At 35.7% G+C, this 26551-nt stretch overlaps 1 protein-coding gene across 3 annotated transcripts in view; it reads left to right on the top strand.

Moving 5' to 3' along the window:
- PAWR (pro-apoptotic WT1 regulator) overlaps window positions 1-26551 on the top strand; it is a 105554-nt gene that overhangs the window by 52904 nt on the left and 26099 nt on the right. For all 3 annotated transcript variants that reach the window (XM_019038868.3, XM_055358746.2, XM_031016579.3), the window contains exons 2-3: window positions 16408-16539; window positions 23979-24013. In XM_019038868.3, coding sequence (XP_018894413.1) covers window positions 16408-16539; window positions 23979-24013 — 167 coding nt within the window. The remainder of the gene's footprint in view (window positions 1-16407; window positions 16540-23978; window positions 24014-26551) is intronic.

Genomic DNA, 26551 nt, shown 5'->3' with positions numbered 1-26551 from the left:
TCATTATAACATAGATTAATACGTTTCTTTCTGCTATCCAGTTAGAAGACGTCATTTGTTTATTATGCACAGTTCTTTTCACAGAGATACTTAATAATTTGACCTTATTTCAATTTATCTTTTTTTTTTTTTTTTTAATGTTCAATGTTGTTGTTGTTGTTTAATCATCTCACAGTAACTTTTGGCTTAGGAGCCAGGGATGGAAGGTGAGGTAAAGCTAGGGCAGAGGTCGAGTGATGACAGAATGGTATATGCTAGATAAAAGAAGGACTGATGGTAGATGAAAAGGGTATTACCAGAGAAGGAGGAGGATAAAGAAGTGGCATTACTGATAGGATTGACATGGTCTCCCTGAAGAAGATGAGTGGAATCTATTTTAATTTCCCTAATACCTTTCATGGTTATAGTAACTCATTTTGGAAAGCACAGGCACTTAATCCACACACATGGTTTGTAATTGTGTGATCCCAAATAGACTGTCCTGCCCATCCCCCTTTTAGGGAGCTCTAATTCTTTCCCCAAGAAGCTTTGCAAGGTTACTTACCTGATTATTTTTTAGATGTAGTGGGCAGTCACAGTTTTTGAACTACATTTATGTAATTTATTGTACATAAATGCAGTTGAACTTACTTGGCTATTTAAAATCTGTATTTCATTTTAGTTCTATTGTAGTTATTGTTCTCATTCTGATTCGTAATTTAAAAGTTGTCATATTTTCCTTATTAGAGCCTTGTTGAGGAGTGTTTATACTTTGCAAAAATTTGTTCAAAAATTAAAACACCTAAGAAATTTGTGTGGATTCTTAAGATGTACATATGTTGTGTCTACAGGCATATTTGGATAGAAGAAAATGAGATAAAATTTTTTTAAGGATTCTGAAAATCGAAGGAACAAGCATTATAAGGAATGTCAGTATTATGTAAAGGATTTTACGAACGGTTGTAAATATTTTCTACTTAAAAATGAATAAACTATTGCATTCATTTGTAAGACTTACTACTTATGAGAAAGAGCAAATGGGAAAGTAGAGAAAGGAATGTGAAACAATATCTAGTTGAATTCTTTCAAGAACTAGATAGTAGATCACAATTTAAGCTATCAAAGTATCAAAACTTTGGCTTGAGCACTTATTAAAAATTAATTTGAACAGTTCTTATGTTTTATGTTGAAATTTTTAACATTGTATTTTCTTGTTTAGTTAGTATGCATAGTTTTAGATAAATAGTAGCTGTGAATGATGATTGCCTTATGTGCTTAGGTTTACCCCTGCTGTTCAAGAGTTGTTATTAATATAAGTAAAAAGTTATACTCTTCTCCATATATTAGAAACATTTAAACATGTGTTAATACAGTTTTTGTTTAATAGAGGCAAATAGTATATTGATTGCTTTTTCTGAACTGAGTTTTGTGGAATTCTGTTTTATAAAATTGATAGGAAAAAGCTGCCATGAGATGAATCTTTTTGTTGTTTAGTCTATGAACTTATTAAATTTCTATATTAAAATCTTTGAGCTGTAGTAATAGAAATGTTAGTAGTAGGAAACTATTGCCTTTAAGATTTCTAAGTCAAGTTTATTTCCATATTTAACATATACATCACTGTAAGGTTAGTCTTTCAAAAGCAGCATGTTTTATCTCATTTGTTCAAGAAATGACTATGATTGGCTGATTTTTTTTGTATTTATGACTTCATGTCCCAATTCCTGTTTAGCCACAATGTCTTTGTAATACAGTCCAGTCAGTCTAGTCTCTACCAAACACCCCAGTATTTAGTTCAGCAAACATTTATTGAATATGTGCAACATACACCATGTTTTGTAATAACAGGAGTGTGAAATACTGTGGTGATGATAATATTGTGATGGTGCAATCTGTTGCCCCAAGCAAAGTCGTAAAACTATCAAAACATAGCAGTGGCTTTCAAACTTTTTTTGGACAGATAAAATTATGCTTTATTGGTGACGCAAATATGAATAGTTTTACTGTTAATGACATTTTCGAAAATGGCAAGCAGTTTTAAAAAATAAGACTATAAACAACATATTTCCTGGATTTTCAGGATAGCAGTCTTCTGGAATAATCTTTGTATATATTTACAAATCCTGTACTTCTCCTGCTTTGTTTTTATAGGTAAGTGGTTGGGCTCAGATAATTATAAACTTATTTTTCACCTGCTGGCTGACTCAACATTACATTCTCCAGTTAAACAAGGTGTAGGTCTTTTCTTTCTTACCGGAACTGTGTTTTCAAATTGCAATATGGGTAGCATTCCAGGTTTCTGCTCCATAACCAGTAATATCCCTCAGTCATCAAGGTGACCAAAATGCCTCCACAGAATTTCATAATACCTTTTAGGTATTATGAAAGAATCACTGAGCCCAGAGCATTATGGCCAAAGTAGAGACTTTCCCCAGAGACATACTTGGAGAAGATACTAACCCTACTACCAGGTCCCAAGCTATGAGGGGAATTAAATAAGTTCCAGTTGAGACACCACAGGGAGTCTTTTTCAGGGAGCCAGCCAGGTTTCAATCTGCATCTGACAATAGCAAGATGTTAATCACTGAGCAGGGATTTTAGGCAGTAGAATGGAATAATTTGGAAGGGAGAGGAAGAATGCAGTATTGGAACAGATTAGGATATGTGAGGTTATGTACAGAGCAATATAGTAAGTGAGAATCTGTACAGTGATAGATGAGACTTGGGGAAGCTGGGTCTGCTGTTAGTGACTGAGGTGTAAACTTGGAAATGAGACCTTATAGAATTCCTCCAGATAGCCTCTTTAAAATTAAAAAAAAAAAATATGTAAAAATGTTAACATACAGAAAACTACCGAGCCAAATGAATCCTTATATAACTGTCATCCAGCAATAATAATCATCAACCCATAGTCACTCTTTTTTTTTCAGCTGCAATTCTCAGTAATTCTGTGTTCTACAAAGTGACTCAGTATACTTACAAGTAATCTGAAACAAAAGTTTGGAAAAGTGCTCACTGCTATTGTCTATTCTGTTCTGTTTCTTTTTCTTAAAAATTCTGGGTTGCAATGCAGTAAATTGATTTCATAACTAACAAATAGTTACACCTGGCAGTTGGAAAATTGAGTTCAGGTTTTGGAGTTAGACTGCTTAGGTTGGAGTTCTGACTGCACTATTCAACAAATGTGTCCTTAAGCATTAATTCTTATCTTGTCCCCTCTTCCTGAATGTACATTGTGTGTACCTCCTAAAATTTTTGTGAGAATTATGAGATACTGGATTTTAGTGCTTAGTAGTACACTACTTTAAGTGTCAGACTGGGATCTGAATCTAGGTTTCCAATTCTAAAATCTGAGTTCTTGTCTTGTAGTTGTGAAATCTAACACCCACTTTACAGAAGATTATTTTTTTAAAAAAGAAAAAACCAAGAGATAAATGTATCCTTATCATTCATACATATCTTTATATATTAAATTGGAAGCATTTCCCAACATTATTTTGAAAACTATTTTCAGATAATATTCTATTCTCCAGAGGCAGAAGTGTTATGGTACAGATGAATAAAATATGTATTTACTTATAGTTATTTAGTCAAAACATAAATTTTATTGCATTTTTAAACTGTATTTGGGGATTTCAATCATATAGAGATGTAAGGAGAATCATATAATGAAGTCTACCTGTACTCATCTTCAGTTTCAATAATTTTCAACTCATGGCCAGTTTTGTTTTATCTATACCAGCACACTGCCCGTCTTACCTCTTGTCTTATTTTGAAGCAAATCCCAGGTGGCATGTTATGTCATCTTTAAATACTTCAGTATACATCTCTAAAATATATGGATTTTTTTTTAAACCAGAAGGACAATGTCATTATCTCACTTGAAAAAGTTTTAAAAAGTAGTTCCTTAATCTCATCAAATATATATTCATGTTCAAAGTGTTTCTTAAATAATTTTTAAAGTAGTTTCTTTAAATAAGGATGCAAATGAGGTGAGTACCTTGTTGTTGGTTCTTACGTTCTTTGAGTTTCAAATTCATATATCTCCTTTTCCTTCTTTTCTCTTTGCAATTTATAAGTTGTAGAAACTGGGCCATTTGGTCAGCAGAGGCTTGTTTTTATATGACAGAGAGCCAAGAGTGGTTTTTATAGTTTTAAAGGGTTGTTTATAAAAGAAAAACAACAACAAAAAAACAAACAGCTGACTTTATGCTGCTAAATCCTCACCAACACTTGGTATCGTCAGTGTTATAATTTTAGTCATTCTGGTAGGTGGTTCATTATGGTTTCAGCTTGCATTTCCCTAATGACATGATGTTGAGTGTCTTTTCATGTGTTTATTTGACATTTCTTTGGTGAAATATCTGTTCACATTTTTGGTCATTTTTAATTGGGTTGTTTGTTTTTTTACTGTGTTCTAAGAGCTCATTATATGTTCTGGCTACAAATTCATCAGGTGTGTGTTGTTGCAAATATTTTCTTCTAGTCTGTGGCACGCCTTTTTATTTCCTTAACTATTTTTTAAATAGCAAAAGTTTTTAATTTTGATAGTTTTTTTGTTTTTTGTTTCTTTGTTTGTTTGTTTTTGAGACAGAGTCTCTCTCTGTTGCCTAGGCTGGAGTACAGTGGCACAATCTCAGCTCAGTGCAACCTCTGCCTCTCGGATTCTCCTACCTCCACCTCCCAAGTAACTGAGACTACAGACATGCGCCACTACGCCTGGCTGATTTTCATATTTTTAGTAGAGACAGGGTTTCACCATGTTGGCCAGGCTGGTCTCGAACTCCTGGCCTCAAGTGATCCGCCCACCTCAGCCTCCCAAAGTGCTGGGATTACAGCCATGAGCCACCGTGTCCAGCTATGATAGTACATTTTGAGCTTGTTTTTGTAACTGATGTGAGATAAAGGACTGAAGTTAACTTTTTCCTTTTAGTGGGAGGGTATATATGGATATCTATTTGTTACAGCACCATTTGCTGAAAAGATCATCCTTTCCCAGTTGAATCTTCATGACATCTTTGCTAAAAATTAAAGGGCCAGGCTGGGCACATGGTGTGGTGCACGCCTATAATCCCAGAACTTTGTGAGACTGAGGCAGGTGATCACTTGAGCCCAGGAGTTCAAGACTAGTCTGGGCAACAGCAAAACCCCATTTCTACAAAAAACAAAACAAAACAAAACAAAACAAAAATTAGCCAGACATGGTGGCAAGCACCCATAGTCTCACCTACCTGGGAGGTTGAGGTAGGAGGATGGATTGAGCCCAGGAGGTCAAGGCTGCAGTGACCCATGGTTGCACCACTGCACTCCAGCCTGGGCAACAGAGCCAAGACCCTGTCTAAAAAAAATATATATAGTTCTATTTCTGGACTCTAGTGCATTTTGATTTGTATGAATATCTTTACGCCAATAACACACTCTTGATTACTCTCACTTTATAAGTATTGAAATCAAGTAGTATAAGTTCTTTAATTGGTTTTTTTTGTTGTTGTTGTTTTTTGTTTTTGTTTTTTTGAGACAGAGTCTTGCTCTGTCACCCAGGCTGGAGTACAATGGCGTGATCTCCACTCACTGCAATTTCTGCCTCCCGGGTTCAAGCGATTCTCCTGTCTCAGCTTCCCGAGTAGCTGAGATTACAGGTGCACGCCACCATGCCCAGCTAATTTTCTGTATTTTAGTAGAGACGGGGTTTCATCATGTTCCCCAGGCTGCTCTCGAACTCTTGAGCTCAGGCAATCCACCTGCCTGGGCCTCCAAAGTGCTAGGATTACAGGTGTGAGCCACTGTGCCTGTCCAACTTGATTTTTCTTTAAAAATGTTTTTTCAGATTATTTTAGAACCTCTTCATTTCCACTTAAATTTCGAATCAGTTTGATAGTTTCTACAAAAACTGTTAGGATTTTGATTTTAGGATTGCCTTGAATTTGTGTATCAAGTTGAGGAGAAATTGTCTTATTGACAACATTGAGTCTTCAGATCCCCTAACATAGCATATTTTTCCGTACTGAGGTCTTTTAAATTTTTCCTAGCAAGATTTTTATGGTTGTAATGTAAGGGTGTAGTATGTTTTTTGTATTTTGTTTGTATTTTAAATGGTATTTTTCTTCAGTTTGAATTTTCACATTTATTGGTTGCCATTATATAAAAATACAATTGATTTTTGTATCTTGAGATCTTCCTAAACTCATTTGTCAGTTCTGGTAGTTTGTTTTTAAATAAGTCCTTAAGATATTCTATATAGAAGATAATGCCATCTATGAATAAAGATATTTTACTTTTTCCTTTCCAATATGTATACCTTTTCTTTCTTATGCTTACCTTATTGTCCTGGCTTGGACTGGCAGTATGATAGATATTGAATAGAAGTGGTGAGAGCAAAAATGGTGAAAGCATCTTACCTGATTGTTGGTCCCAGGGGAAAAGATTGATTTCTTTTACCACTAAATGTGATGTTAGATATGGGTTTTTCTGATCAGATTAAGGCTATTCTCTTCTAAGTTTGCTAATAATTTTTTTGTGGGTTTTATTGGCATGAGGGTTTATGTTTGTATCATGCTTTTTACTAATGTATTGGTGATTATATATTTTTCTCCTTTGTAAAGATGATGAATCACTGATTTGAAGGTTAAACAAAGTGTTTTACTGGGATAGACCCCATTTTGGTCATTGTCCTTTTTTATATATTTTGCATTTTTTATGCTAAAATTTTGCAAAGGCCTTTTTGTCTGTCTTTACCAGATTACATTGGTCTGTAGTTTTTATTATTTTAGAATTTTTTTTTTTTTTGGTTTTGGTACCAGAGCATTGCTGGCCTCAAAATAAGTTGAGAAGTATTTCTTCCATCTAGAAGAATTTGTGAACAGATGGTATTTCTTTAAAAGTTTGATAGTTTACCAAACTATCTTGGTTTGATATTTTCTTTACTTTCTTTACTAGATAGAGAGCTATTCAGGTTATATACTCCTGCTTGATTGAACTTTGGTAGCTTCAGTCTTTCACGGAATTTGTCAATTTTATCAAAGTTATCAAACTTACTGGCATAAGCCACACATGGTGGCCCACACCTGTAATCCCAGCCCTTTGGGAGGCCGAGGCAGGTAGATTGCTTGAGGCCAGGAGTTCAAGACCAGCCTGGGCAACATGACGAAACCCCGTCTCTTATACTAAAAATACAAAAATTAGCCAAGTGCGGTGGTGCTCACCTGTAGTTCCAGCTATTTGGGAGGCTGAGGCATGAGAATTGCTTGAACCCGGGAGGCAGAGGTTGCAGTGAGCCGAGATTACACCACTGCACTCCAGCCTGGGTGACTGAGACTGTCTCAAAAAAAAAAAAAAAAATATTAGTGGCACAAAGTTTTTTATAATTTTTTCTTAATCTTTTAATATCATAGAATATCATTTACTTTTACTTATAATAGTGATTTTCTGTCTTTTTTGTTCAGACTGCCAAGAGGTTTACTAATTTTATCTATTACTTCTAAGAACCCACTTTTGGTTTCATTATTTTATTTCTGTTTTGTTTTATTGTATTTTGCTCTTATTTTCATTTTCTTCCATTTATTTTGGGTTTAATTTGCCCTTTTTATAGCTTTTTAAGATGAAAGCCTTGATCATTGATTTGAGACTTCTTTTTTTCTAAAATAAATATTCATTGTTATAAATTTTCTTCTAAGCTCTGCTTTTAGGTGGATTTCAAATTTTATGTTGTGCTTTTAAAATTCATTTGAAAATATTTTCTACTTGTGATTTCTTTTTTCACATGATTATTTGTGAATTAATTTCCATATATTTAGCAGATTTTTCAGGTAGCTTTCTGTTACTGATTTTAAGTTTAATTGAGTAGTGGTCAAAGAACATTCTTGGTATGATTTCATCATCTTATGTTTGCACAAATCCTGTTTTATGTTCCATAATGTATTCTGTCTTATTGAACATACAGTGTGTTTTTGAAAAACAAAACAAAACAAAACAAACATATACTTTATTTTTGTGGGGGCAGTGTTCTATAAATGTTGGGTCAAATTGACAGAATTGAAGTTTTTTTTTTTATATCTCTACACATTTCCCACCTTCATGTTGTATTAAGTACTGATAGAGAAGTGTTGAAATCTCCAACTGAATTTGTGGATTTGCCCATTTTTATTTTCAGTTCTTTTTGTTTCATTTGATCTGAAGCTCCTTTATTTGGTGACTACATTTTTAAAAACTGTATGTCTTCTGGATGAATTGACCCCTTTATCATTATGTAATGTCCCTATTTATTCCTGATAATATTCTTTATTGTGTAATCTACTTCGATAAGACTGTTTCAGCTTACATATAGATATGTGTTTTATGATGCATCTTTTTTCGTCCTTTCACTTGGAACCTATTTGTGTCATTCTATTTAAATGTGTTTCTTGTTGACAGCATATATTTGGGTCTTGCTTTTATTATTATAACTTCTGCCTTTCAGTTGAAATGGTTAGATCATGTGCATTTAATAATTGAAGTGGTTAGGTTTAAATCTTCCTGCTTGATCTTTGTTTTCTATTTATCCTATCTGTTCTCTCCTTTTTTTTCTGCCTGCATTTGTGTTGAGTATTGTTTAATCATTCAATTTTATCTTTAGCGTTGCCTAAAAAGCTCTTTGCTTGGCTTTTAAAGCAGTTGCTTTAGGGTTAAATATCTCTATATATGTATTATACGTCTTTAACTTATCACAGTCTGCTTTTATGTAATATTATACCATGCCATGTATAGTGTAAGAATCTTACACTGGTATACTTTTATTTCCTGCCTTTGTGCCATTGCCATACATTTTACCTTTCCATGTGTTATAAATATCACAAAATGTTATTATTATTTTTTCTTTAATCACTTACATGTTAAGGAGATACCAAAATAAGAAATAACAGTTTCTTATATTTATTCATGTATTGACCATTTTGGATGTTCTTCATTCCTTTGAGTGGTTCCACATTTTCTTGTGGTATCCTTTTCTTTTACAGATAAACTTCATTTAACCTTTTTTTATACTGAAGGTCTGCTGCTCAGTTTTTGTTATTTGTAGAAGTCTTTATTTTTCTTTTCTTTTTGAAACATTTTACTACATTTAGAACCTTTATTTGACAGATTTTTCTTTTTAGTGCTTAAAAGTTGTCATTTTGAAGGGTTTTTTGTGTCTCTATTTCCTTCAGTTCTGCTCTGATCTTAGTTATTTCTTGCCTTCTGCTAGCTTTTGAATGTGTTTGCTCTTGCTTTTCTAGTTCTTTTAATTGTGATGTTAGGGTGTCAATTTTAGATCTTTCCGCTTTCTCTTGTGAGCATTTAGTGCTATAAATTTACCTCTATACACTGCTTTGAATGTGTCCCAGAGATTCTGAATGTATGTTGTGTCTTTGTTCTCGTTGGTTTCAAAGAACATCTTTATTTCTGCCTTCATTTCATTATGTACCCAGTAGTCATTCAGGAGCAGGTTGTTCAGTTTCCATGAGTTGAGTGGTTTTGAGAGAGTTTCTTAATCCTGAGTTCTAGTTTGATTGCACTGTGATCTGAGAGACAGTTTGTTATAATTTCTGTTCTTTTACATCTGCTGAGGAGTGCTTTACTTCCAACTATGTGGTCAGTTTTGGAGTAGGTGTGGTGTGGTGCTGAAAAGAATGTATATTCTGTTGATTTGGGGTGGAGAGTTCTGTAGATGTCTATTAGGTCCGCTTGGTGCAGAGCTGAGTTCAATTCCTGGGTATCCTTGTTAACTTCTGTCTCGTTGATCTGTCTAATGTTGACAGTGGGGTGTTAAAGTCTCCCATTATTATTGTATGGGAGTCTAAGTCTCTTTGTAGGTCACTCAGGACTTGCTTTATGAATCTGGGTGCTCCTGTATTGGGCGCATATATATTTAGGATAGTTAGCTCTTCTTGTTGAATTGATCCCTTTACCATTATGTAATGGCCGTCTTTGTCTCAAAAACCTAGGCAATACCGTTCAGGACATAGGCATGGGCAAGGACTTCATGTCTAAAACACCAAAAGCAATGGCAACAAAAGCCAAAATTGACAAATGGGATCTAATTAAACTAAAGAGCTTCTGCACAGCAAAAGAAACTACCATCAGAGTGAACAGGCAACCTACAGAATGGGAGAAAATTTTTGCAACCTACTCATGTGACAAAGGGCTAATATCCAGAACCTACAATGAACTCAAACAAATTTACAAGAAAAAAACAAACAACCCCATCAAAAAGTGGGCGAAGGATATGAACAGACACTTCTCAAAAGAAGACATTTATGCAGCCAAAAAACACATGAAAAAATGCTCATCATCACTGGCCATCAGAGAAATGCAAATCAAAACCACAATGAGATACCATCTCATGCCAGTTAGAATGGCGATCATTAAAAATTCAGGAAACAACAGGTGCTGGAGAGGATGTGGAGAAATAGGAACACTTTGACACTGTTGGTGGGACTGTAAACTAGTTCAACCATTGTGGAAGTCAGTGTGGCGATTCCTCAGGGATCTAGAACTAGAAATACCATTTGACCCAGCCATGCCATTACTGGGTATATACCCAAAGGATTATAAATCATGCTGCTATAAAGACACATGCACACGTATGTTTATAGCGGCACTATTCACAATAGCAAAGACTTGGAACCAACCTAAATGTCCAACAACGATAGACTGGATTAAGAAAATGTGGCATATACACACCATGGAATACTATGCAGCCATAAAAAATTATGAGTTCATGTCCTTTGTAGGGACGTGGATGAAACTGGAAACCATCATTCTCAGCAAACTATCACAAGGACAAAAAACCAAACACCACATGTTCTCACTCATAGGTGGGAATTGAACAATGAGAACACATGGACACAGGAAAGGGAACATCACACACCAGGGACTGTTGTGAGGTGGGGGAAGGGAGAGGGATAGCATTAGGAGATATACCTAATGTTAAATGACGAGTTAATGGGTGCAGCACACCAACATGGCACATGTATACATATGTAACAAACCTGCACCTTGTGCACATGTACCCTAAAACTTAAAGTATAATAATAATAAAATTTAAAAAAAAAAAGGAAAAAAAAGTTGTCATTTCGGCGGGGCGTGTGGCTCACACCTGTAATCCCAGCACTTTGGGAGGCCATGGGGGGCGGATCACGAGGTCAGGAGATCGAGACCATCCTGGCTAACATGGTGAACCCCCATCTCTACTAAAAATACAAAAAATGATCCGGGCGTGGTGGTGGGCGCCTGTAGTCCCAGCTGCTCAGGAGGCTGAGGCAGGAGTATGGTGTGAACCTGGGAGGCGGAGCTTGCAGTGAGCCGAGATCACGCCACTGCACTCCAGCCTGGGCGACACAGCAAGACCCTATCTCAAAAATAAAGTCATTTCATTGTTTTCTGGCTTGTATAGTTTCTGTTGATAAGTCCGCTTTAATTCTTCATTTTATATATATATGTATTCTTTTTTTTTTTTTTTTTTTTTTAGATGGAGTCTCACTCTGTAGCCCAGGCTGGAGTGCAATGGCGTGATCTCGGCTCACTGCAAGGTCCGCCTCCCGGGTTCACTCCATTCTCCTGCCTCAGCCTCCCGAGTAGCTGGGGCTACAGGCGCGTGCCACCACGCCTGGCTAGTTTTTTGTATTTTTAGTAGAGACGGGGTTTCACTGTGTTAGCCAGAATGGTCTCGATCTTCTGACCTCATGATCCGCCTGCCTCGGCCTCCCAATGTGCTGAACCACTGTGCCCGGCCCATACTTTATGTTTCTTATATACTTTGGTGTATAATCTGCTTCCACCCGTCTGTTACTTTTTTGTTTTGTTTTTTTTGAGACAGAGTCTCACTCTGTCGCCCAGGCTGGAGTGCAGTGGCGTGATCTTGGCTCACTGCAAGCTCTGCCTCCCGCGTTCACGACATTCTCCTGCCTCAGCCTCCTGAGTAGCTGGGGCTACAGGTGCCCATCACCACGGCCAGCTAATTTTTTGTATTTTTAGTAGAGACAGGGTTTCACCGTGTTAGCCATGTTTTGTAGATCTCCTGATCTTGTGATCTGCCCGCTTTGGCCTCCCAAAGTGCTGGGATTACAGGCATGAGCCACCACGCCCGGCCCCTCTGTTACTTTTTAAATTTTAATTTTTAATTTTTTAATTCTTCCTCTGTTACTTATAAAATTTTCTCTTTATTACTTTGATTATAATGTGTATATGATTTCTTTTTGGACTTGTTGAGCTTGCATCTGTGTGTTTATAATTTTCATCAAATTTGGATAAAATTCAACTATTATTTCTTCAGTTGCTTTTTTTCCCCTCATTTCTCTCTCCTTGCCTTCTGAGACCCCAATTATGCGTGTGTTAGACTGCTTGATACTGTCTCACGGGTCACTTTAATTTGTATATTCCTAATATATAAACAACTGAAAAATAAAAGATTAACCTATAGAGAAATGGAAAACTAGAGGTAGACCTCAAAAGAAATGCAAATGACTCTTCACCATAGGAACTGCTGCTAAAATTACACTGAGATACTTTTTTTCACTTATTATATTGGCAAAAACTGCAAAAGTATGAAAACTATTGGGAGAACAGGTAATGTCATACTGAAGGAAATGTAAAATGATACAATCCCTATTGAGTGGAATTTGGAAATACTTGCCAAATTGACATATTCATTTACCTTGTGAGCCAGCAATCCTAATACTAAGAATCTATCCAGGAAATCCATTGCATATATACAGAAACTATATATATATAAGCCTTTCTAACACATTTTTCTTAGAGCATGTAAAAAACCCGAATGTTCATCAATAAAGCTCTGATTAAAATGTGGTAGGTGCATCTATTTAATAAAATTATTGTGCAGCTGAAGAAAGGAATGAGGAGAATCCCCTTCTCTTAAGTATAGCAGATACAGGAATTCTCTTATTTCTCATGATTTCCGCCAACTTCTTCCTCCAGATGTATTTATCCCAGTTAGAAAAGATTGCTTAAGAATTTCTAGGATGCTTGTTATCAAAAGAACTGCACTGGTTGCTAGCAGAATTTTGGAGAGAAGTTGTGATTCATCAAGTAATCCTACACTAAAAGCTGCCTGGAATGTTAGATACATACTGTATCCACAGGGATACTATGTGTGATGAATAGGTTCCCAGTTCAGTGGATAACAGTGTTGCCATGGGAAAGAGCATTCAGAATTTTAACTTCAGGTATCACAATTCACCTTCCAGTTAATCTCCAAGATGATTTGTCTCATCTTGGTAACTCATTCATTGTTTTATGAAACATTTACCTAGTGTTTTGTTTCTTCCTTTCTTTTTTCTTTTAATATACTGGTAAGGGAGTCTAGTTGAGGGGGCAGGAGGAGGGAAAGTTAGTGTTGTGGGGCTGGGTCTCAGAAAATGAAAACAAAGACAAATAAAATAGCATCCCAGTGCTCTGGGAGTGCATGGCTACCTGCCTCAACTTTTGCTTTCTGTTAATATTAATCTATGATAATTTAGGAATTCCAACTTTAAGCTAATGATGTTGGAGCCTAGGTGAGGGATTTTTGAGTCCATATGCTGGAGAATAAGTGATGATTGCTTTCACACAGTAGAAGACTAGAGATGAGACCGTTCTTTATTCTTTTCCAGATCTCATACTTTTGCTTCTCCTACTGTTCATTAAGATTGACCTCCCCTCCCCCTTTTAAAGGAACTCCTTGATTTAAAATGCCTTTTATGCTATTTTATTCTTTCTATTGTAGGACCTCTATCAGATATTTTTGTTATTGTAGTTTTATACATTTTAACATTAACTAGAGTGTTTGGTCATACCTCTTTTTTAAAAAAGTAATTTTTTTGATATCTTGTGTATTTTTTCTTCCAGCTGATGCACCACTACTTTCCAAATAAATTTCTTCATGATTTTGATTGGAATTTTAATTTATGTGTTAAGAGACTGTTGACACCTTCACAATACTAGGTTTTTCTTAAGAGCAGGTTTTAATTTGTATTCTTCAGTAAAGTCATAGCTTTTTTCATGCACGTACTGTTTTTTAGTTTTTTAATGGTTATTACTAAAAATTTTGTAACTGGCTATTGATGTTACTTTGGGAAATTTTTTGCTTATTTACTGAAAAAAAATCTTAAGTAATTCATAATTCTAAAATGTTTTTGTTTTTTACAAAATCATTTCCTCTGATGGTAATTTTGCCTCGTTTCTAATGTTAAAATCGCCTATTCTTCTTACCTAGTTCTATCAACTAGCACTTTCAGAATGATGTTAACAATTATGTTAATAGTGGACATCAATGCCTTGAGTCTGATTTTACTTTAAATTTTGCTGGTATGTTGTCATTAAACAAGATATTGTCTAGTGATTTGAGAAAGTTTTTGAAAGTCCTGAGAGAGATTTTTTTTTTCTAATAAGGACTAATTTCTTAACACTTTGGTGTCCCATACCAGATTTCTTTCACTGACTCTGTTTCCACCTATGATATATCATTTTTCATAGGATAAAATTGCCTATGTCATTTAACTAGTTACTTAACTAGTCTTTTCACTTTTGGTCTTGTTCCTGTTCTCTGCATTGCTATTTCCAGGTTCTTCCCAAAAAGAATTTTGATCATTCCTTATCCCAAGGAATTGTATAGCATTGTAACATCATTCCAAGCTATGGAGTGAGAAGTCTAAACTTCTTGGGTTATCTATTATTTATGTTCCCTCTATGCCTTTCGAGTCCTCACTTCTGTCAAAAACTGTGATGGCTTTGAGATCATACCCCACTTGCTGGCTAACACGTTAGCTTGTGTATGCTGGCAAAAGACACTAGTCTCCTGGGTTAGTTAGAGTTGAGAACAGTTTAGACTCAGCAATAACAGTAGCTACAGTATCATAATTTTCTTGTGCTGTTTCCCCAAGCCCCACTCTTGGCAGGTTGATATGACAAGGGCCAGGTGACACCAAATCTCAACCTGCATGCTCCTTTCATTTTCCCTTTCCATTTCTGTCCTCAGACTTCTTCTCTGTGTCATCCTAATGTTGTAAGACTCCATCTCAGCTAGAAACCATCATTCTGAGCAAACTGTCGCAAGGACAGAAAACCAATCACCGCATATGCTCACTCATAGGTGGGAATTGAACAGTGAGAACACTTGGACACAGGGTGAGGAACATCACACTCCGGGACCTGTCGTCGGGTTGGGGTAGAGGGGAGGGATAGCGTTAGGAGATATACCTAATGTAAATGACGAGTTAACGGGTGCAGCACACCAACATGGCACATGTATACATGTGTAACAAACCTGCACATTGTGCACATGTACCCTACAACTTAAAGTATAATAATAATAAAAAAAAATAAAAAACACTGCATCTCAGACAGATGCTTTCTTCCATGTCCTCCATTGTAGACCTTGTCTTTTATCAATCTTGGTACCCCTTTCAGTATGTTCCTCCTATCTCCAAATATTCCAGTGCACCTTCTTGGTTTGCACAATGGCTTCAGTGTTTTCTTCTCTCTGCACAACTTTTTATTTTTTGTCCAGTTCCTATTGTCTTCACTGCCATACTGTTATACCTTGCTGTGATCAGTTCCTTAGTGTCTCTACAAAGAGGTGTGTGGTTTTTTTTGTTTTTGTTTTTGTTTGTTTATTTGTTTTTGTCTGGAGGGGGTGTGGGTTCTCATGCAGAAACCTTTAGGGCAGTGTATTGGTTAGGAATGTATTCAGTTGCAAGGAACGGATAACCCAGCCCATGATGTGTATAATAGATAGAGATTTGTTTCTATTTTGTTTTTCTTATGTAGAAAGTGTAGAGTTAGATAATTTCTAGTGTTGCTTCCGTTTTTTAGCAACCTTCTCTTGTAAGCTTTTTCAATATGCTGTTACATGTGTAATTCTCTTTTTTTATATATCTGCAATTCCAAATTGTAGCCATTCTTTAAATTACAAGATTTTTTATAGTCTTTTCTAACTCTCCAGGTAAAAATACTCTTCCTTTATATGCTCATAGAATATAAAGCTAGAAAGTGGGCCTTTATCACTAAGTTATCTATCTATATATATATATTATCTTTCCTACTAGATTATAAATTCCATTTCTTTAATGCATCCTTTGTTACCTTCTGCAGAATGCCTTGTTTAAGGTAGACGTAGTTTACTTATTGAATGAATGATAAAGAATGAATAAACCTTTCCTTTAAGAAAACCCTGTCACTGATGTTTGGAGTTTAGGGAAAAGATTTGTTGGCAGTGGTGTGGATATGGAAGTACAAGTTTTAAGCAGATAATTTATAGGAATTAAATGTACATATTGCTGAAAGAAAAATACTTTTATTATGCAAACTAATTTCTGAATGCACAAATATTTCTCTAATACTATCAAAATATATTTTCACATATTATCGAAACAGTCTATTAATAGTAGAAATAAAATGGAAACTCTTTTTTTCTTTCAGTGCTTAGATGAGTACGAAGATGATGAAGCAGGGCAGAAAGAGCGGAAACGAGAAGATGCAATTACACAACAGAACACTATGCAGAATGAAGCTGTAAACTTACTAGATCCAGGCAGTTCCTATCTGCTACAGGTGAGTATTTAAAAATACCAGGAAGTCACTATCTATTTTAATGGCAATTTTTCAATTATGCCTCTTGAGTTGTATGTAGTAACATACCTCCCATTGCCTCCTTTCCTCCTACTTATGCCTTCCTTACTATAAGTGGGTTCTGACATCACATGTTGGGCTCACCGTAAGCATGAACACTCTCTTCACCCTTTTCCAGCTTGTGCATCCTTTGATAGGCTGTTCTGTAGGGCCTCTGTTTGCTCCTGCTGAGACTCGGAGAACTCATGTCGAATTGCTCCTCCATGGGGACTCTTCCTCAACTTGATTAGGTTTTGACAACTCCAGGCCAGACTGCCACTCCATGTGAACATTCACTTCATCCTGCCTGCGCTCTGGCACAGAATACCCCATGCCAGGCTGCCTCTTGGAGGGTAGACATTTTTTACCCTGCTAGAGCTCTATCACCCTTTTCTGAGCCACCCTCCTGTAAAGGTAAACTTCACATTCTACTTGGGACTCTGGCTGCCCCTTTATGAGACTTCCTTTCTGACCTTGCCTCACAAATGAGGCCTTACCTTCCCTGCTTTGTAGAAATCTTCCTCATTCTGCTCAGGCTCTGATTTCTTAGGTCAGGCTGAGTGAGCTGTGCTATGTGAGCAGTCTCCTTGGTTTGCTTGGACTTGAATTCTCTATGCCAAGCAGCTCTTCTTTATGACAGGTTCTGATACCCTGATCTGAGCCACTGTGTTTTCTCACGTTGCTCTGCCCTGCCTAATGGCTTTAGGACTTAATTATTCAGGAAAGGAAGGGGAAGGATGAGTTTTTCCTTTTAAAATATTTGTTAATTTGATAAAGCTCTTATTTTTCATTTTCTTATTTTATCAGTTATATATTAGAGAAATTTTGTTCTGCAGTCATCTTCAACGATATATCATACTAAATTATACATGGCAACATAGATATTTTAAGTTAGTCCTGAGGATCAGTTAGCATGTTATGCCATAATTTTACTGAGGGCTGTGGCTTTGTTGCTAGATTATTTGAATAACATCAGTATTACTTTGCTGTATTCATCTGACTTGTATTTGTCTGATCTTATTTCACCTATGCTGCTATACTTGTTTATACGTTAGAAGTTCTGATCTGCCACTGTACCTGTAAAGACTGTTTTCATGGGGATTTCCTTATTGATCTTTCTAAGCTTGAATAAAGCAGAGCGTTTTATTTAAACTTACACAAAACAGTTTGTGCTTTGCCAACATTTTCTCAGCTCTACATAGGTCTTTCCCCTTCCCTTTAGTAGTAGAAACCATCCCATTGCAAGGAAGATTGTTTCAGAAAGAGTATATTTGAAATCAGTTGTATAACAGACTTAAGGATTTGGGGGAGATCTAATTACGTAGTCTTTGAAACTTTTAAGACCAGTACCAGTCTTAACAGTTGTACTTTTTACAAGCCGTTTCAATGATGCTAGTACAGCAGTCCCCCCATATCAAAGGGAATTATGTTCCAAGACCTCCAATGGATGCCTGAAATCATAGATAGTACTGAACGCTATATATACTATGCACATATTTGTTTTTCCTTCCTTACAATTTCATGGATAGAAGATTTGTTCTTATCATAAAGCTTAGCAACTTCAGGATATGATTTTTCTTTCTTTCGTTATTAAGCTGAGAATTTTCACCTTTTCACTTAAAGCAAGCACTTTACAGCTTCTCTTTGGCATATCAGAATTGCCAGCATCACTACTCTTGTACTTTGGGGCAATTATCAAGTAAAAGAAAAGTTAATTGAACACAATCACTGGGATACCACAACAGTCTGATAACCAAGGTGGCTCCCAAGTGACTAATAGGTAGGGAGCATAGACACTGTGGATACATTTTACAAAGGGATGATTCAGGCCCTGGGCAAGATGGAGCAGGACAGCACCAAGTTTCATCATGCTAGTCAGGACAACTCACAACTTAAAGTTTATAAATTATGTCTTGAGTTTTCTATTTAATATTTTAATTTATTAATTCAAATACTAAAATTTTATTAATTAAAATTATTAAATAACATATTAAAAATTATTAATCTAGCTTTATTAATACCCATGGGTTGACCATGGGTAACTGAAACTGTAGAAAGTGAAAGCTCGGATAAGGGAAAAAGGACTACTGTATTTCTTCATTTTTTTTTCCCTATTTAGTATGGAGTAGTAATTATTAAAGTGCCAAATAATTATATAGTTGTTACTTTGCCTGGAAATTTTTGTGGCTACAGAAATATAGTTAAGACATCTAAGGTGACGTTTATATTTGTGTGGAATTTTGTTCTACCATGTAAGAATGTCAAGCATTTTCCTCGTTAAAATTATCAGGGACTTATTTCAGTGAACATAATGTCCTCTGCTGTCATCCATTTTGTCGCAGTGGTCTCACTTATATGTGGAATCCAAAAAAGTCAAACTCATAGAAGTAGAGAGTAGAATGGTGATTACCAGAGGCTAAGGTAGATGGAGAAAGGAGAAACATTGGCCAATGGGTGCAAAGTTACAGTTAGATAGGAGGAATAATTTCTGTTTTATTGCACAGTAAGGTGATTATAGTTCATAATAATGTATATTTCAAAATAGCTAAGAGTATGTTAAATGTTCTCACCAGAAAGAAGTGATAAGGGCCTGGTGCAGTGGCTCATGCCTGTAATCCCAGCACTCTGGGAGGCCGAAGTGGGTGGACCACTTGATGCCAGAAGTTCAAGACCAGCCTGGCCAACATGACAAAACCCCATCTCTTCTAAAAATACAACAATTAGCTGAGCATGGTGGTGTTCACCTGTAATCCCAGCTACTCAGGAGGCTGAGGCACAAAAATTACTTGAACCTTGGAGGCGGATGTTGCAGTCAGCTGAGATCACACCACTGCATTCCAGCCTGGGTGACAGCGAAACTGTGTCTCAAAAAAAGAAACAAACAAAAAAAAAGAAGTGATGAGTATTTGAGGTAATTCTGTATAGGTTGTTCTTTGCATTGCTATAAAGAGACACCTGAGATTGGATAATTTATAAGAAAAATAAGTTAAATTGTCTCACACTTCTACAGGCTATACAAGCATGGCACCAACATGTGCTCAGCTTCTTATGAGGCCCTCAGGGAGCTACTCATGGAGGAAAGCAAAGTGGAAGCAGGCACATCACATGATAGGAGCAGGAGCAAGAGAGAGAGGGGGCAGGTCCCATACTCTTAACCAGATCTCATTGGTGCTAAACCATTCATGAGAAATCCACTTCCATGATCCAGTCACCTCCCAACAGGACCCACCTTCAACACTGGAGATTACATTTCAACATGAGATTTGGAGGGGACATCCAAAATATATCAGACATACATGCTAATTACTCTAATTTGATCCTTCCATAATATATACATGTATTGAAATAAAAATATCACTTTGTACCTTATACATATATCTAATCATTATTTGTCAATTAAAAATAAAGCTAAAAAAATTATAAGGGACCCTTTCACTGCACCATATAGGTTGATTTTTTTTTTAACCTAACATTTCTAATTTAAGATATGCCCAGTTTTCTCTTTTTGGCCAGGATATAGAAATCACTTTAAACTCCACCTTTAATTGCCCATTTTTAACATGCATAAGAAGACTCCCACCCCTCCCAGTCTCTAATCATACTGGTATAATCTATCCAGTGTGGGGAACATTTTACTGTTAAAAGTTTTTTTTGTTGTTGTTTTTTGAGACGGAGTCTTGCTCTGCCACCCAGGCTGGAGTGCAGTGGCATGATCTCAGCTCACTGCAACCTCCACCTCCTCTGTTAAAGCAATTCTCCTGTCTCAGCCTCCCAAGTAGCTGGGATTACAGGCACTTGCCTCCAGGCCCGGCTAATTGTTGTATTTTTAGTAGAGACAGGGTTTCACCACGTTGGCCAGGCTGGTCTCCGGACCTCAGGTGATCTTCCTGCGTTGGCCTCCCAAAGTGCTGGGATTACAGGTGTGAGCCACCGCGCCCTGCCAAAAAACAAGAATCACTATAAAATAACATTCAGCTTCAAAATGTATAATCTCTAATAAAAGACCATATTCAGATCCACCAATAAGGAATAAACTCGTGTCATCTGTATGCTTCAAAATCTTAACTATTGAAATATTAGCTATATACAAGAAATAAGTGTAGCTTAAATTCTGATTATTTGTATGTCTCAGACATGAGCATGGAATGACTGTAATGGCAAACCCGCAATTACTTTTCGCACCAACGTAGTATGTGGGAGTTCTAATTTTATCAACTGTATCAAGCTAGCAGTGTGGAAAATACTGTGTAAAACTTACTGAGTTATGTTTTAAGTGACTGAGTGTTTAAAAAAAAAAAAAACCCAAACAACTGTAGAGAAATGTAGAAATCTGATATTTTTACATGACTTCTGGTTAGCATACTTAACTCAGAACTTGTCTGATACTGACTTTTAAGTCATTTATAATTGGGTCAAAGTGTGAAATTATTATAATGCCACTGCAATTTAGAGTTGCTGAAAATGCCCTCCATTTTACATTTCTGTTTTTGTTAAAATTCTACTCTACATCTCTATTACTCTAAGTTTTACCACATTACAGAAAAAGTCTATTTCAAGCCTCAGAAATAGTGTTTGTTGCCAAGTTATTCAGACCATTTCAGTTGATATACCAGTAACCCACAAATTAGTAAATCTAGTAAGGGTTGCTCTCATTTAGCAATTTTGCTAACTTCATTTCAGTAAAAGGCAATCTGGGCAATCAAGCTGATGTGGCATGTTCTGAGATATTTCAAATATAACCAAAATGAGACAGATGTGAGAGAAATGATATGTGATGTTTTAGAACTTTATTTTGGAGATTCTGGCATTTTTTCTCATGCATGTGTAGACAGACAACATACGCCTTAGTTTAGTTCATATAGGGTAATATTAGGGAATTTAATAAAAGAAGCTCTTTGTAAAATGTTAATGCAAATACCGTTTGTGAAACTACCAGGGGAAAAACTTTTTTTTTTTTTTTTTGAGACAGGGTCTTGCTCTGTTGCACAGGCTGGAGTATAGTAGTGTGATCTCAGCTCACTGCAACCTCTGCCTCTTGAGTTCAAGCAGTCCACCCACTTCAGCCTCCCGAGTAGCTGGGACTACAGGCGCACGCCACTTCACCCAGCTAATTTTTGTATTTTATGTAGAAATAAGAGTTTCACCATGTTGCCTAGGCTGGTTTTGACTTCCAGGGCTCAAGTGATCCACTCCCCTCAGCCTTCCAAAGTGCTAGGATTACAGGTATGAGCCACTGCACCCAGCTGGAAAAACTTCTATATGAATTATTATCGCTCACATTTAATAAAGTATACTTTGAGTGAGTATACATAAGCTTAATATTTCTTTCGACATTAAATAACCATCTAAATAAATAGGGGATCTGTTTTACATGTTTGGTACAAAAGTGTAGATTCGTGGATATCTGCTTAATGACAAGCAGATAAGAAACTCTTTAAAGTTTGCTTGCCAGGTTTTGTTGTTGTCCTTGCTGTAAGAACAGCTGATGCTCAGGGATGGTTAAAATGTCTTTGTATCACCTGTCAAGGCATGACTTCCCCAGAATTAAGCCTGTTTATGGGGTCAAGCCCACATACACAGTCGCTCAAGTATCCTGTCACCTGGTTATTTCCTGCAACTGGTTACTTCCCAAATGGTACTTTTTTGTAACTGCAGATTACTAAGGAAGTTATTTCCCTAAGTTGTCAATATATATTTATTGCATACTAGGTGAGCTGGGGTTTTGGGGGAGAAAGAAAGGAATTGCTGGTGGAGGGTTCTTATTTGTCAGACACTTACATTTTACTTAGAATATAAGATATATACATGAAAAATTGAGATGCAAATTAAACTAAGTGATATAGGCTTCTGTAATGAGAATTTATTGACTTGGAATAATTAAGACAGACTTACTCAAATTCCATGCAGAAAATTCAATTAAGATTTTTCCATATCCCAGTTAGTTTTCCGTTTGTGTTAGCTATCAAATTGAAATTGAAAGCCTGTTTGGAAGGGACTGTGCTAATTTTACTCACTTATGTCATTTTATCTCTACAACAACCCAATAAAATAGGCACTGTTATTCCATTTTAGAGATCAGTAGACACTGATAGAGGTTAAACCCATAGTCTCCTAGCTACGGAGTAGCCTGCCTGGTTGGAAACTTGATCCGATCCCTCCTCTTAATCATATGGTTTGCTGTACTGGTTCCCCACATTGCTAGTCTTTTATCGCATCATGCAGTCAGTATTTACTCTTTTACTCTGGAACTGGTTATCTTATAAAGGTAGCTCATTCTTTTCCCTTAACCAGATGAGAACTTCTTTAATTGTAGGATCTCTCTTGGCAACTTAATGATTAATTAGGAAAAAAGTTATCAGTTTTTAAAGACATCATTTGATTTTGACCTGTTTTATTAAAGTGAAACTGCAGAAGTATTTGGAGAACCTAGACTGTCAAAAGATTGAACAGAGACATGACTGCCTAGTTATTTGCAAGGTAACAATTTTTCTACCCCAATGGTTAATGTTAACTTTTAGCAACCTTTTTTTTTTTTAGTAGCTTAGAATCAGCACAATATTAAAATGTACTTTTTCACTTTTCATTTTTAGCTGTATATGTAGTCTTTAAAAATAGGAACTAATTACTATATGCACACGGTAAGTTGTAAGTTTTAGAAAAATTAATGGCATAAAAAAGACAAAGGGAGATATATAAAGACTAAAGACTATAAGGCCGGGCGCAGTGGCTCACACCTGTAATCCCAGCACTTTGGGAGGCTGAGGTGGACGGATCACCCGAGGTCAGGAGTTCGAGACCAATCTGACCAACATGGAGAAACCCCGTCTCTACTAAAAATACAAAATTAGCCAGGCGTGGTGGCACATGCCTGTAATCCCAGCTACTTGGGAGGCTGAGGCAGGAGAATCACTTGAACCCGGGAGGTGGAGGTTGCGGTGAGCCCAGATGACACCATTGCACTGTAGCCTGGGCAACAAGAGTGAAACTCCTTCTCAAAAAAAAAAAAAAAAAAAAAAAAAAAAAAAATATATATATATATATATATATATATATGTATATAATGGTGGTACTTTTTAATGCCCCTTGACTTTCAATAGGATTTAAGCTGAGTGGATGATGAGTGATGCCCCCGGCCTTGTCCATTTTCTGAGTTTTTAAAATACTTCTTTATTAAAAACATAATTTTAAAAAAGTGATTGATTTGGACTGAAAAATCAGATGTAGACTCCTGTTTTGTTTGACCAGCAGTGTGAATTTTTTAAAACAGTAATTGCTTCAAGTTGGTCTTTTTAAAATTAGGTATTCTCTATCAACTATTTTATATAATAAGTAATTGTGTACATACATACTCAAACTGATACATAATTATTTTTACTTTGCAGGAGCCACCTAGAACAGTTTCAGGCAGATATAAAAGGTAAGAATCCTTGTGACTTAAACATATTGTAGACATGAATGTAATGTCTGTCTGACATTGACTTAACTAGAACTATTTAAAGCAGCTTTTTGAAAAGTAAGAAACCTTTCTACTGTGCTCTTAAAAATAAATTATATTGTAAGCAGGAGTATCATGTCTGCCTGACCATGGCTTATTCTGACATGCCGAAGTCTTTGAAAACTCACCGTGAATTTGCATGGGTCTGATGAACTTTGCAAAATAAATGCCTTGAATTGCTATTTCTCATGTATTTAAACATTGAAAATATAAGTAGACCCATCTGTATTAGTTAGCTCAGAGTGCCATAACAAAATACTATAGACTGGTGACTTAACAGAAATTAATTTTCTCACATTTCTGGAGGCTGCGTGTCCACCATTGTCAGGTTCTGGTGAGGACTGTCTTCCTGCCTTATAGGTAGCCACTTTCTCAGTGTGTCCTCACATGGCAGAGAGAAAGAGGGAGGAAGAGGGAAAGTAAGCTTTCTGAGGTCCCTTCTTTATAAAGGAACTAATCGCATCATGAGGGTCTTATCCTTGTGACCTCATTTAAACCCAGTTATCTCCCAAGGGCTCCATCTCATTGAGGGTTATGGCTTCAACATATGAATTTTGGGAGGACACAGATCAGTCCGTTGCACCACCTGTAAACAATGAGTAACACTTCTAACCAGAGAATGTGTTTGTGCATGTATATGTATAGGAAGAAAATCAGAATTGGGTACAAGAAGTTTTTCAGTGGAGGTGTCTAGGATATTCACTTCCTTCTTCCCTGTTGAGGCCATAAAGGTTGCAGAAGCGTGTGGTCATACTTGCGCTAATAATCCTAGAATGATAAATATTGTTGAGTACTTACTGTGTCCAAATTGCTTTACATAGAGTTCTTTCAGTTCTCATGATTATCTTATAAGGCAGGAATAATATTTATTTCCGTTTTATAGATGAGAGACGTGAGGTTAAATAAGTAGAATAATTTTTCTGGGGTTATAAACCTAGTCAACAGTAAATTCTGGATTTGAACTCTGGCAGCCTGACTCTGGAGCCCACATTTTTATTAACTATGTAAGACCATCTGCCTAGATTTATACATGTAAAACACTTATTTTCATCTGTATGTTGGAGTTTAAAATATTTCGGCTGTTTCATCTAAAATAAAACATTCATTAACCAATATTATATAAAAATAAAATTTAATTTTTGTCATGGGCTACAGTATTTATTAGCAATAGAAAGAGATGAGAAGGCCAAGATAATCAGAAGAGTAATTAAGTCTGAAGTAGTTTCTGGCACATGAGAAAACACTCAATACATTTACTACTGTTACTGCTTTTATTTTCATTTCTGGGTAATTTTGATGTAGGTATAATGAAACCTGCTTTCGTTTGCCATTAATAGTTTAAACTGGAAAAAATCCTTTTTCTCTTTCCAGAAATAATTATGAAATAGCCTTGATGTGGCCTGTTCCCATACCACATTCTCAAACCAAAAAATTTTTAGCATTAGTTTTTGGTTTGGAGACTAAAGATAAACTGTGGCAACTTATCAAGTTTGTTGTATTGATCTTATACATTTAGTTCTTTTCAAGTAATAGTCTTAAAGTACGAATGACACTTTTCAAATTTGTGTTCTTTAATTAGAATCAAGAGGGGAATAATTTTATAAATCCTATCAAAAGCTTTATTTACATGTCATTGTGTTAAATCAGAAGGCAAATTTATTCTCGTATGAATTTTTGTGAAACTTTTGAGACCATTACTTGTGATATGTCCATGTGTTTGTACTTTTCTTACTTGTATTCTCATAGCCTAGAGCATGTGGTTTACTTTTCAGCTTTCAAAGATTTGCCCCTGTTTAATACTGTTATAAATATCTTTAAGTTTCACATCATTTTTTATTGGTTTGGAGCTCCATTTTAATGCCATCTAAAAAGAGAAAAAAAGACAAAAACTTAAAAAGCCACAAAACCTAGAATCTGTATATGAAATTATCTCTTATCTAGTAGAAATGTGTTATACTTTATATCAACAGTTTGTTATTTTCATTAATCTGTCAGCAAGTTATAGCAATGACTAGAGAATAGATGTTTCTTAGTGAAGGTGTCTGCTGACTAATGGGAATGAAGAAAAGGGAAAATACAGTAAAAGATAGAAATTTGGCATCACATGTAAGAAAATATTTTCAGTAAACCTAATAACTTATTTTTTTATATATATATAAAACTGAAAATAGAAAATATTTTCAGTAAACCAAATAACTTACAAGAAATTATATATATTTTATATAAATTATATATTATATGTAAATATATAAAATATATACTGTATAAGATTTATATATAAATATAAGTTGTATATATAAATATCTATAAGATTTATATATAAATATAAGATTTATATAAATATAAGATTTATATAAATATATATAAATTTTATATAGCTAGAAATAACTCTTAAAGTCATTAGGAGGTTCAAACACCCAGAAGATTCATTTGAATGTATGCTCTTATAAATTATGAATT

This window comes from Gorilla gorilla, chromosome 10 (assembly GCF_029281585.2).
Source record: "Gorilla gorilla gorilla isolate KB3781 chromosome 10, NHGRI_mGorGor1-v2.1_pri, whole genome shotgun sequence".
NCBI classification, from domain to species: domain Eukaryota; kingdom Metazoa; phylum Chordata; class Mammalia; order Primates; family Hominidae; genus Gorilla; species Gorilla gorilla.
This window is presented reverse-complemented; position numbering and strand designations above follow the sequence as displayed.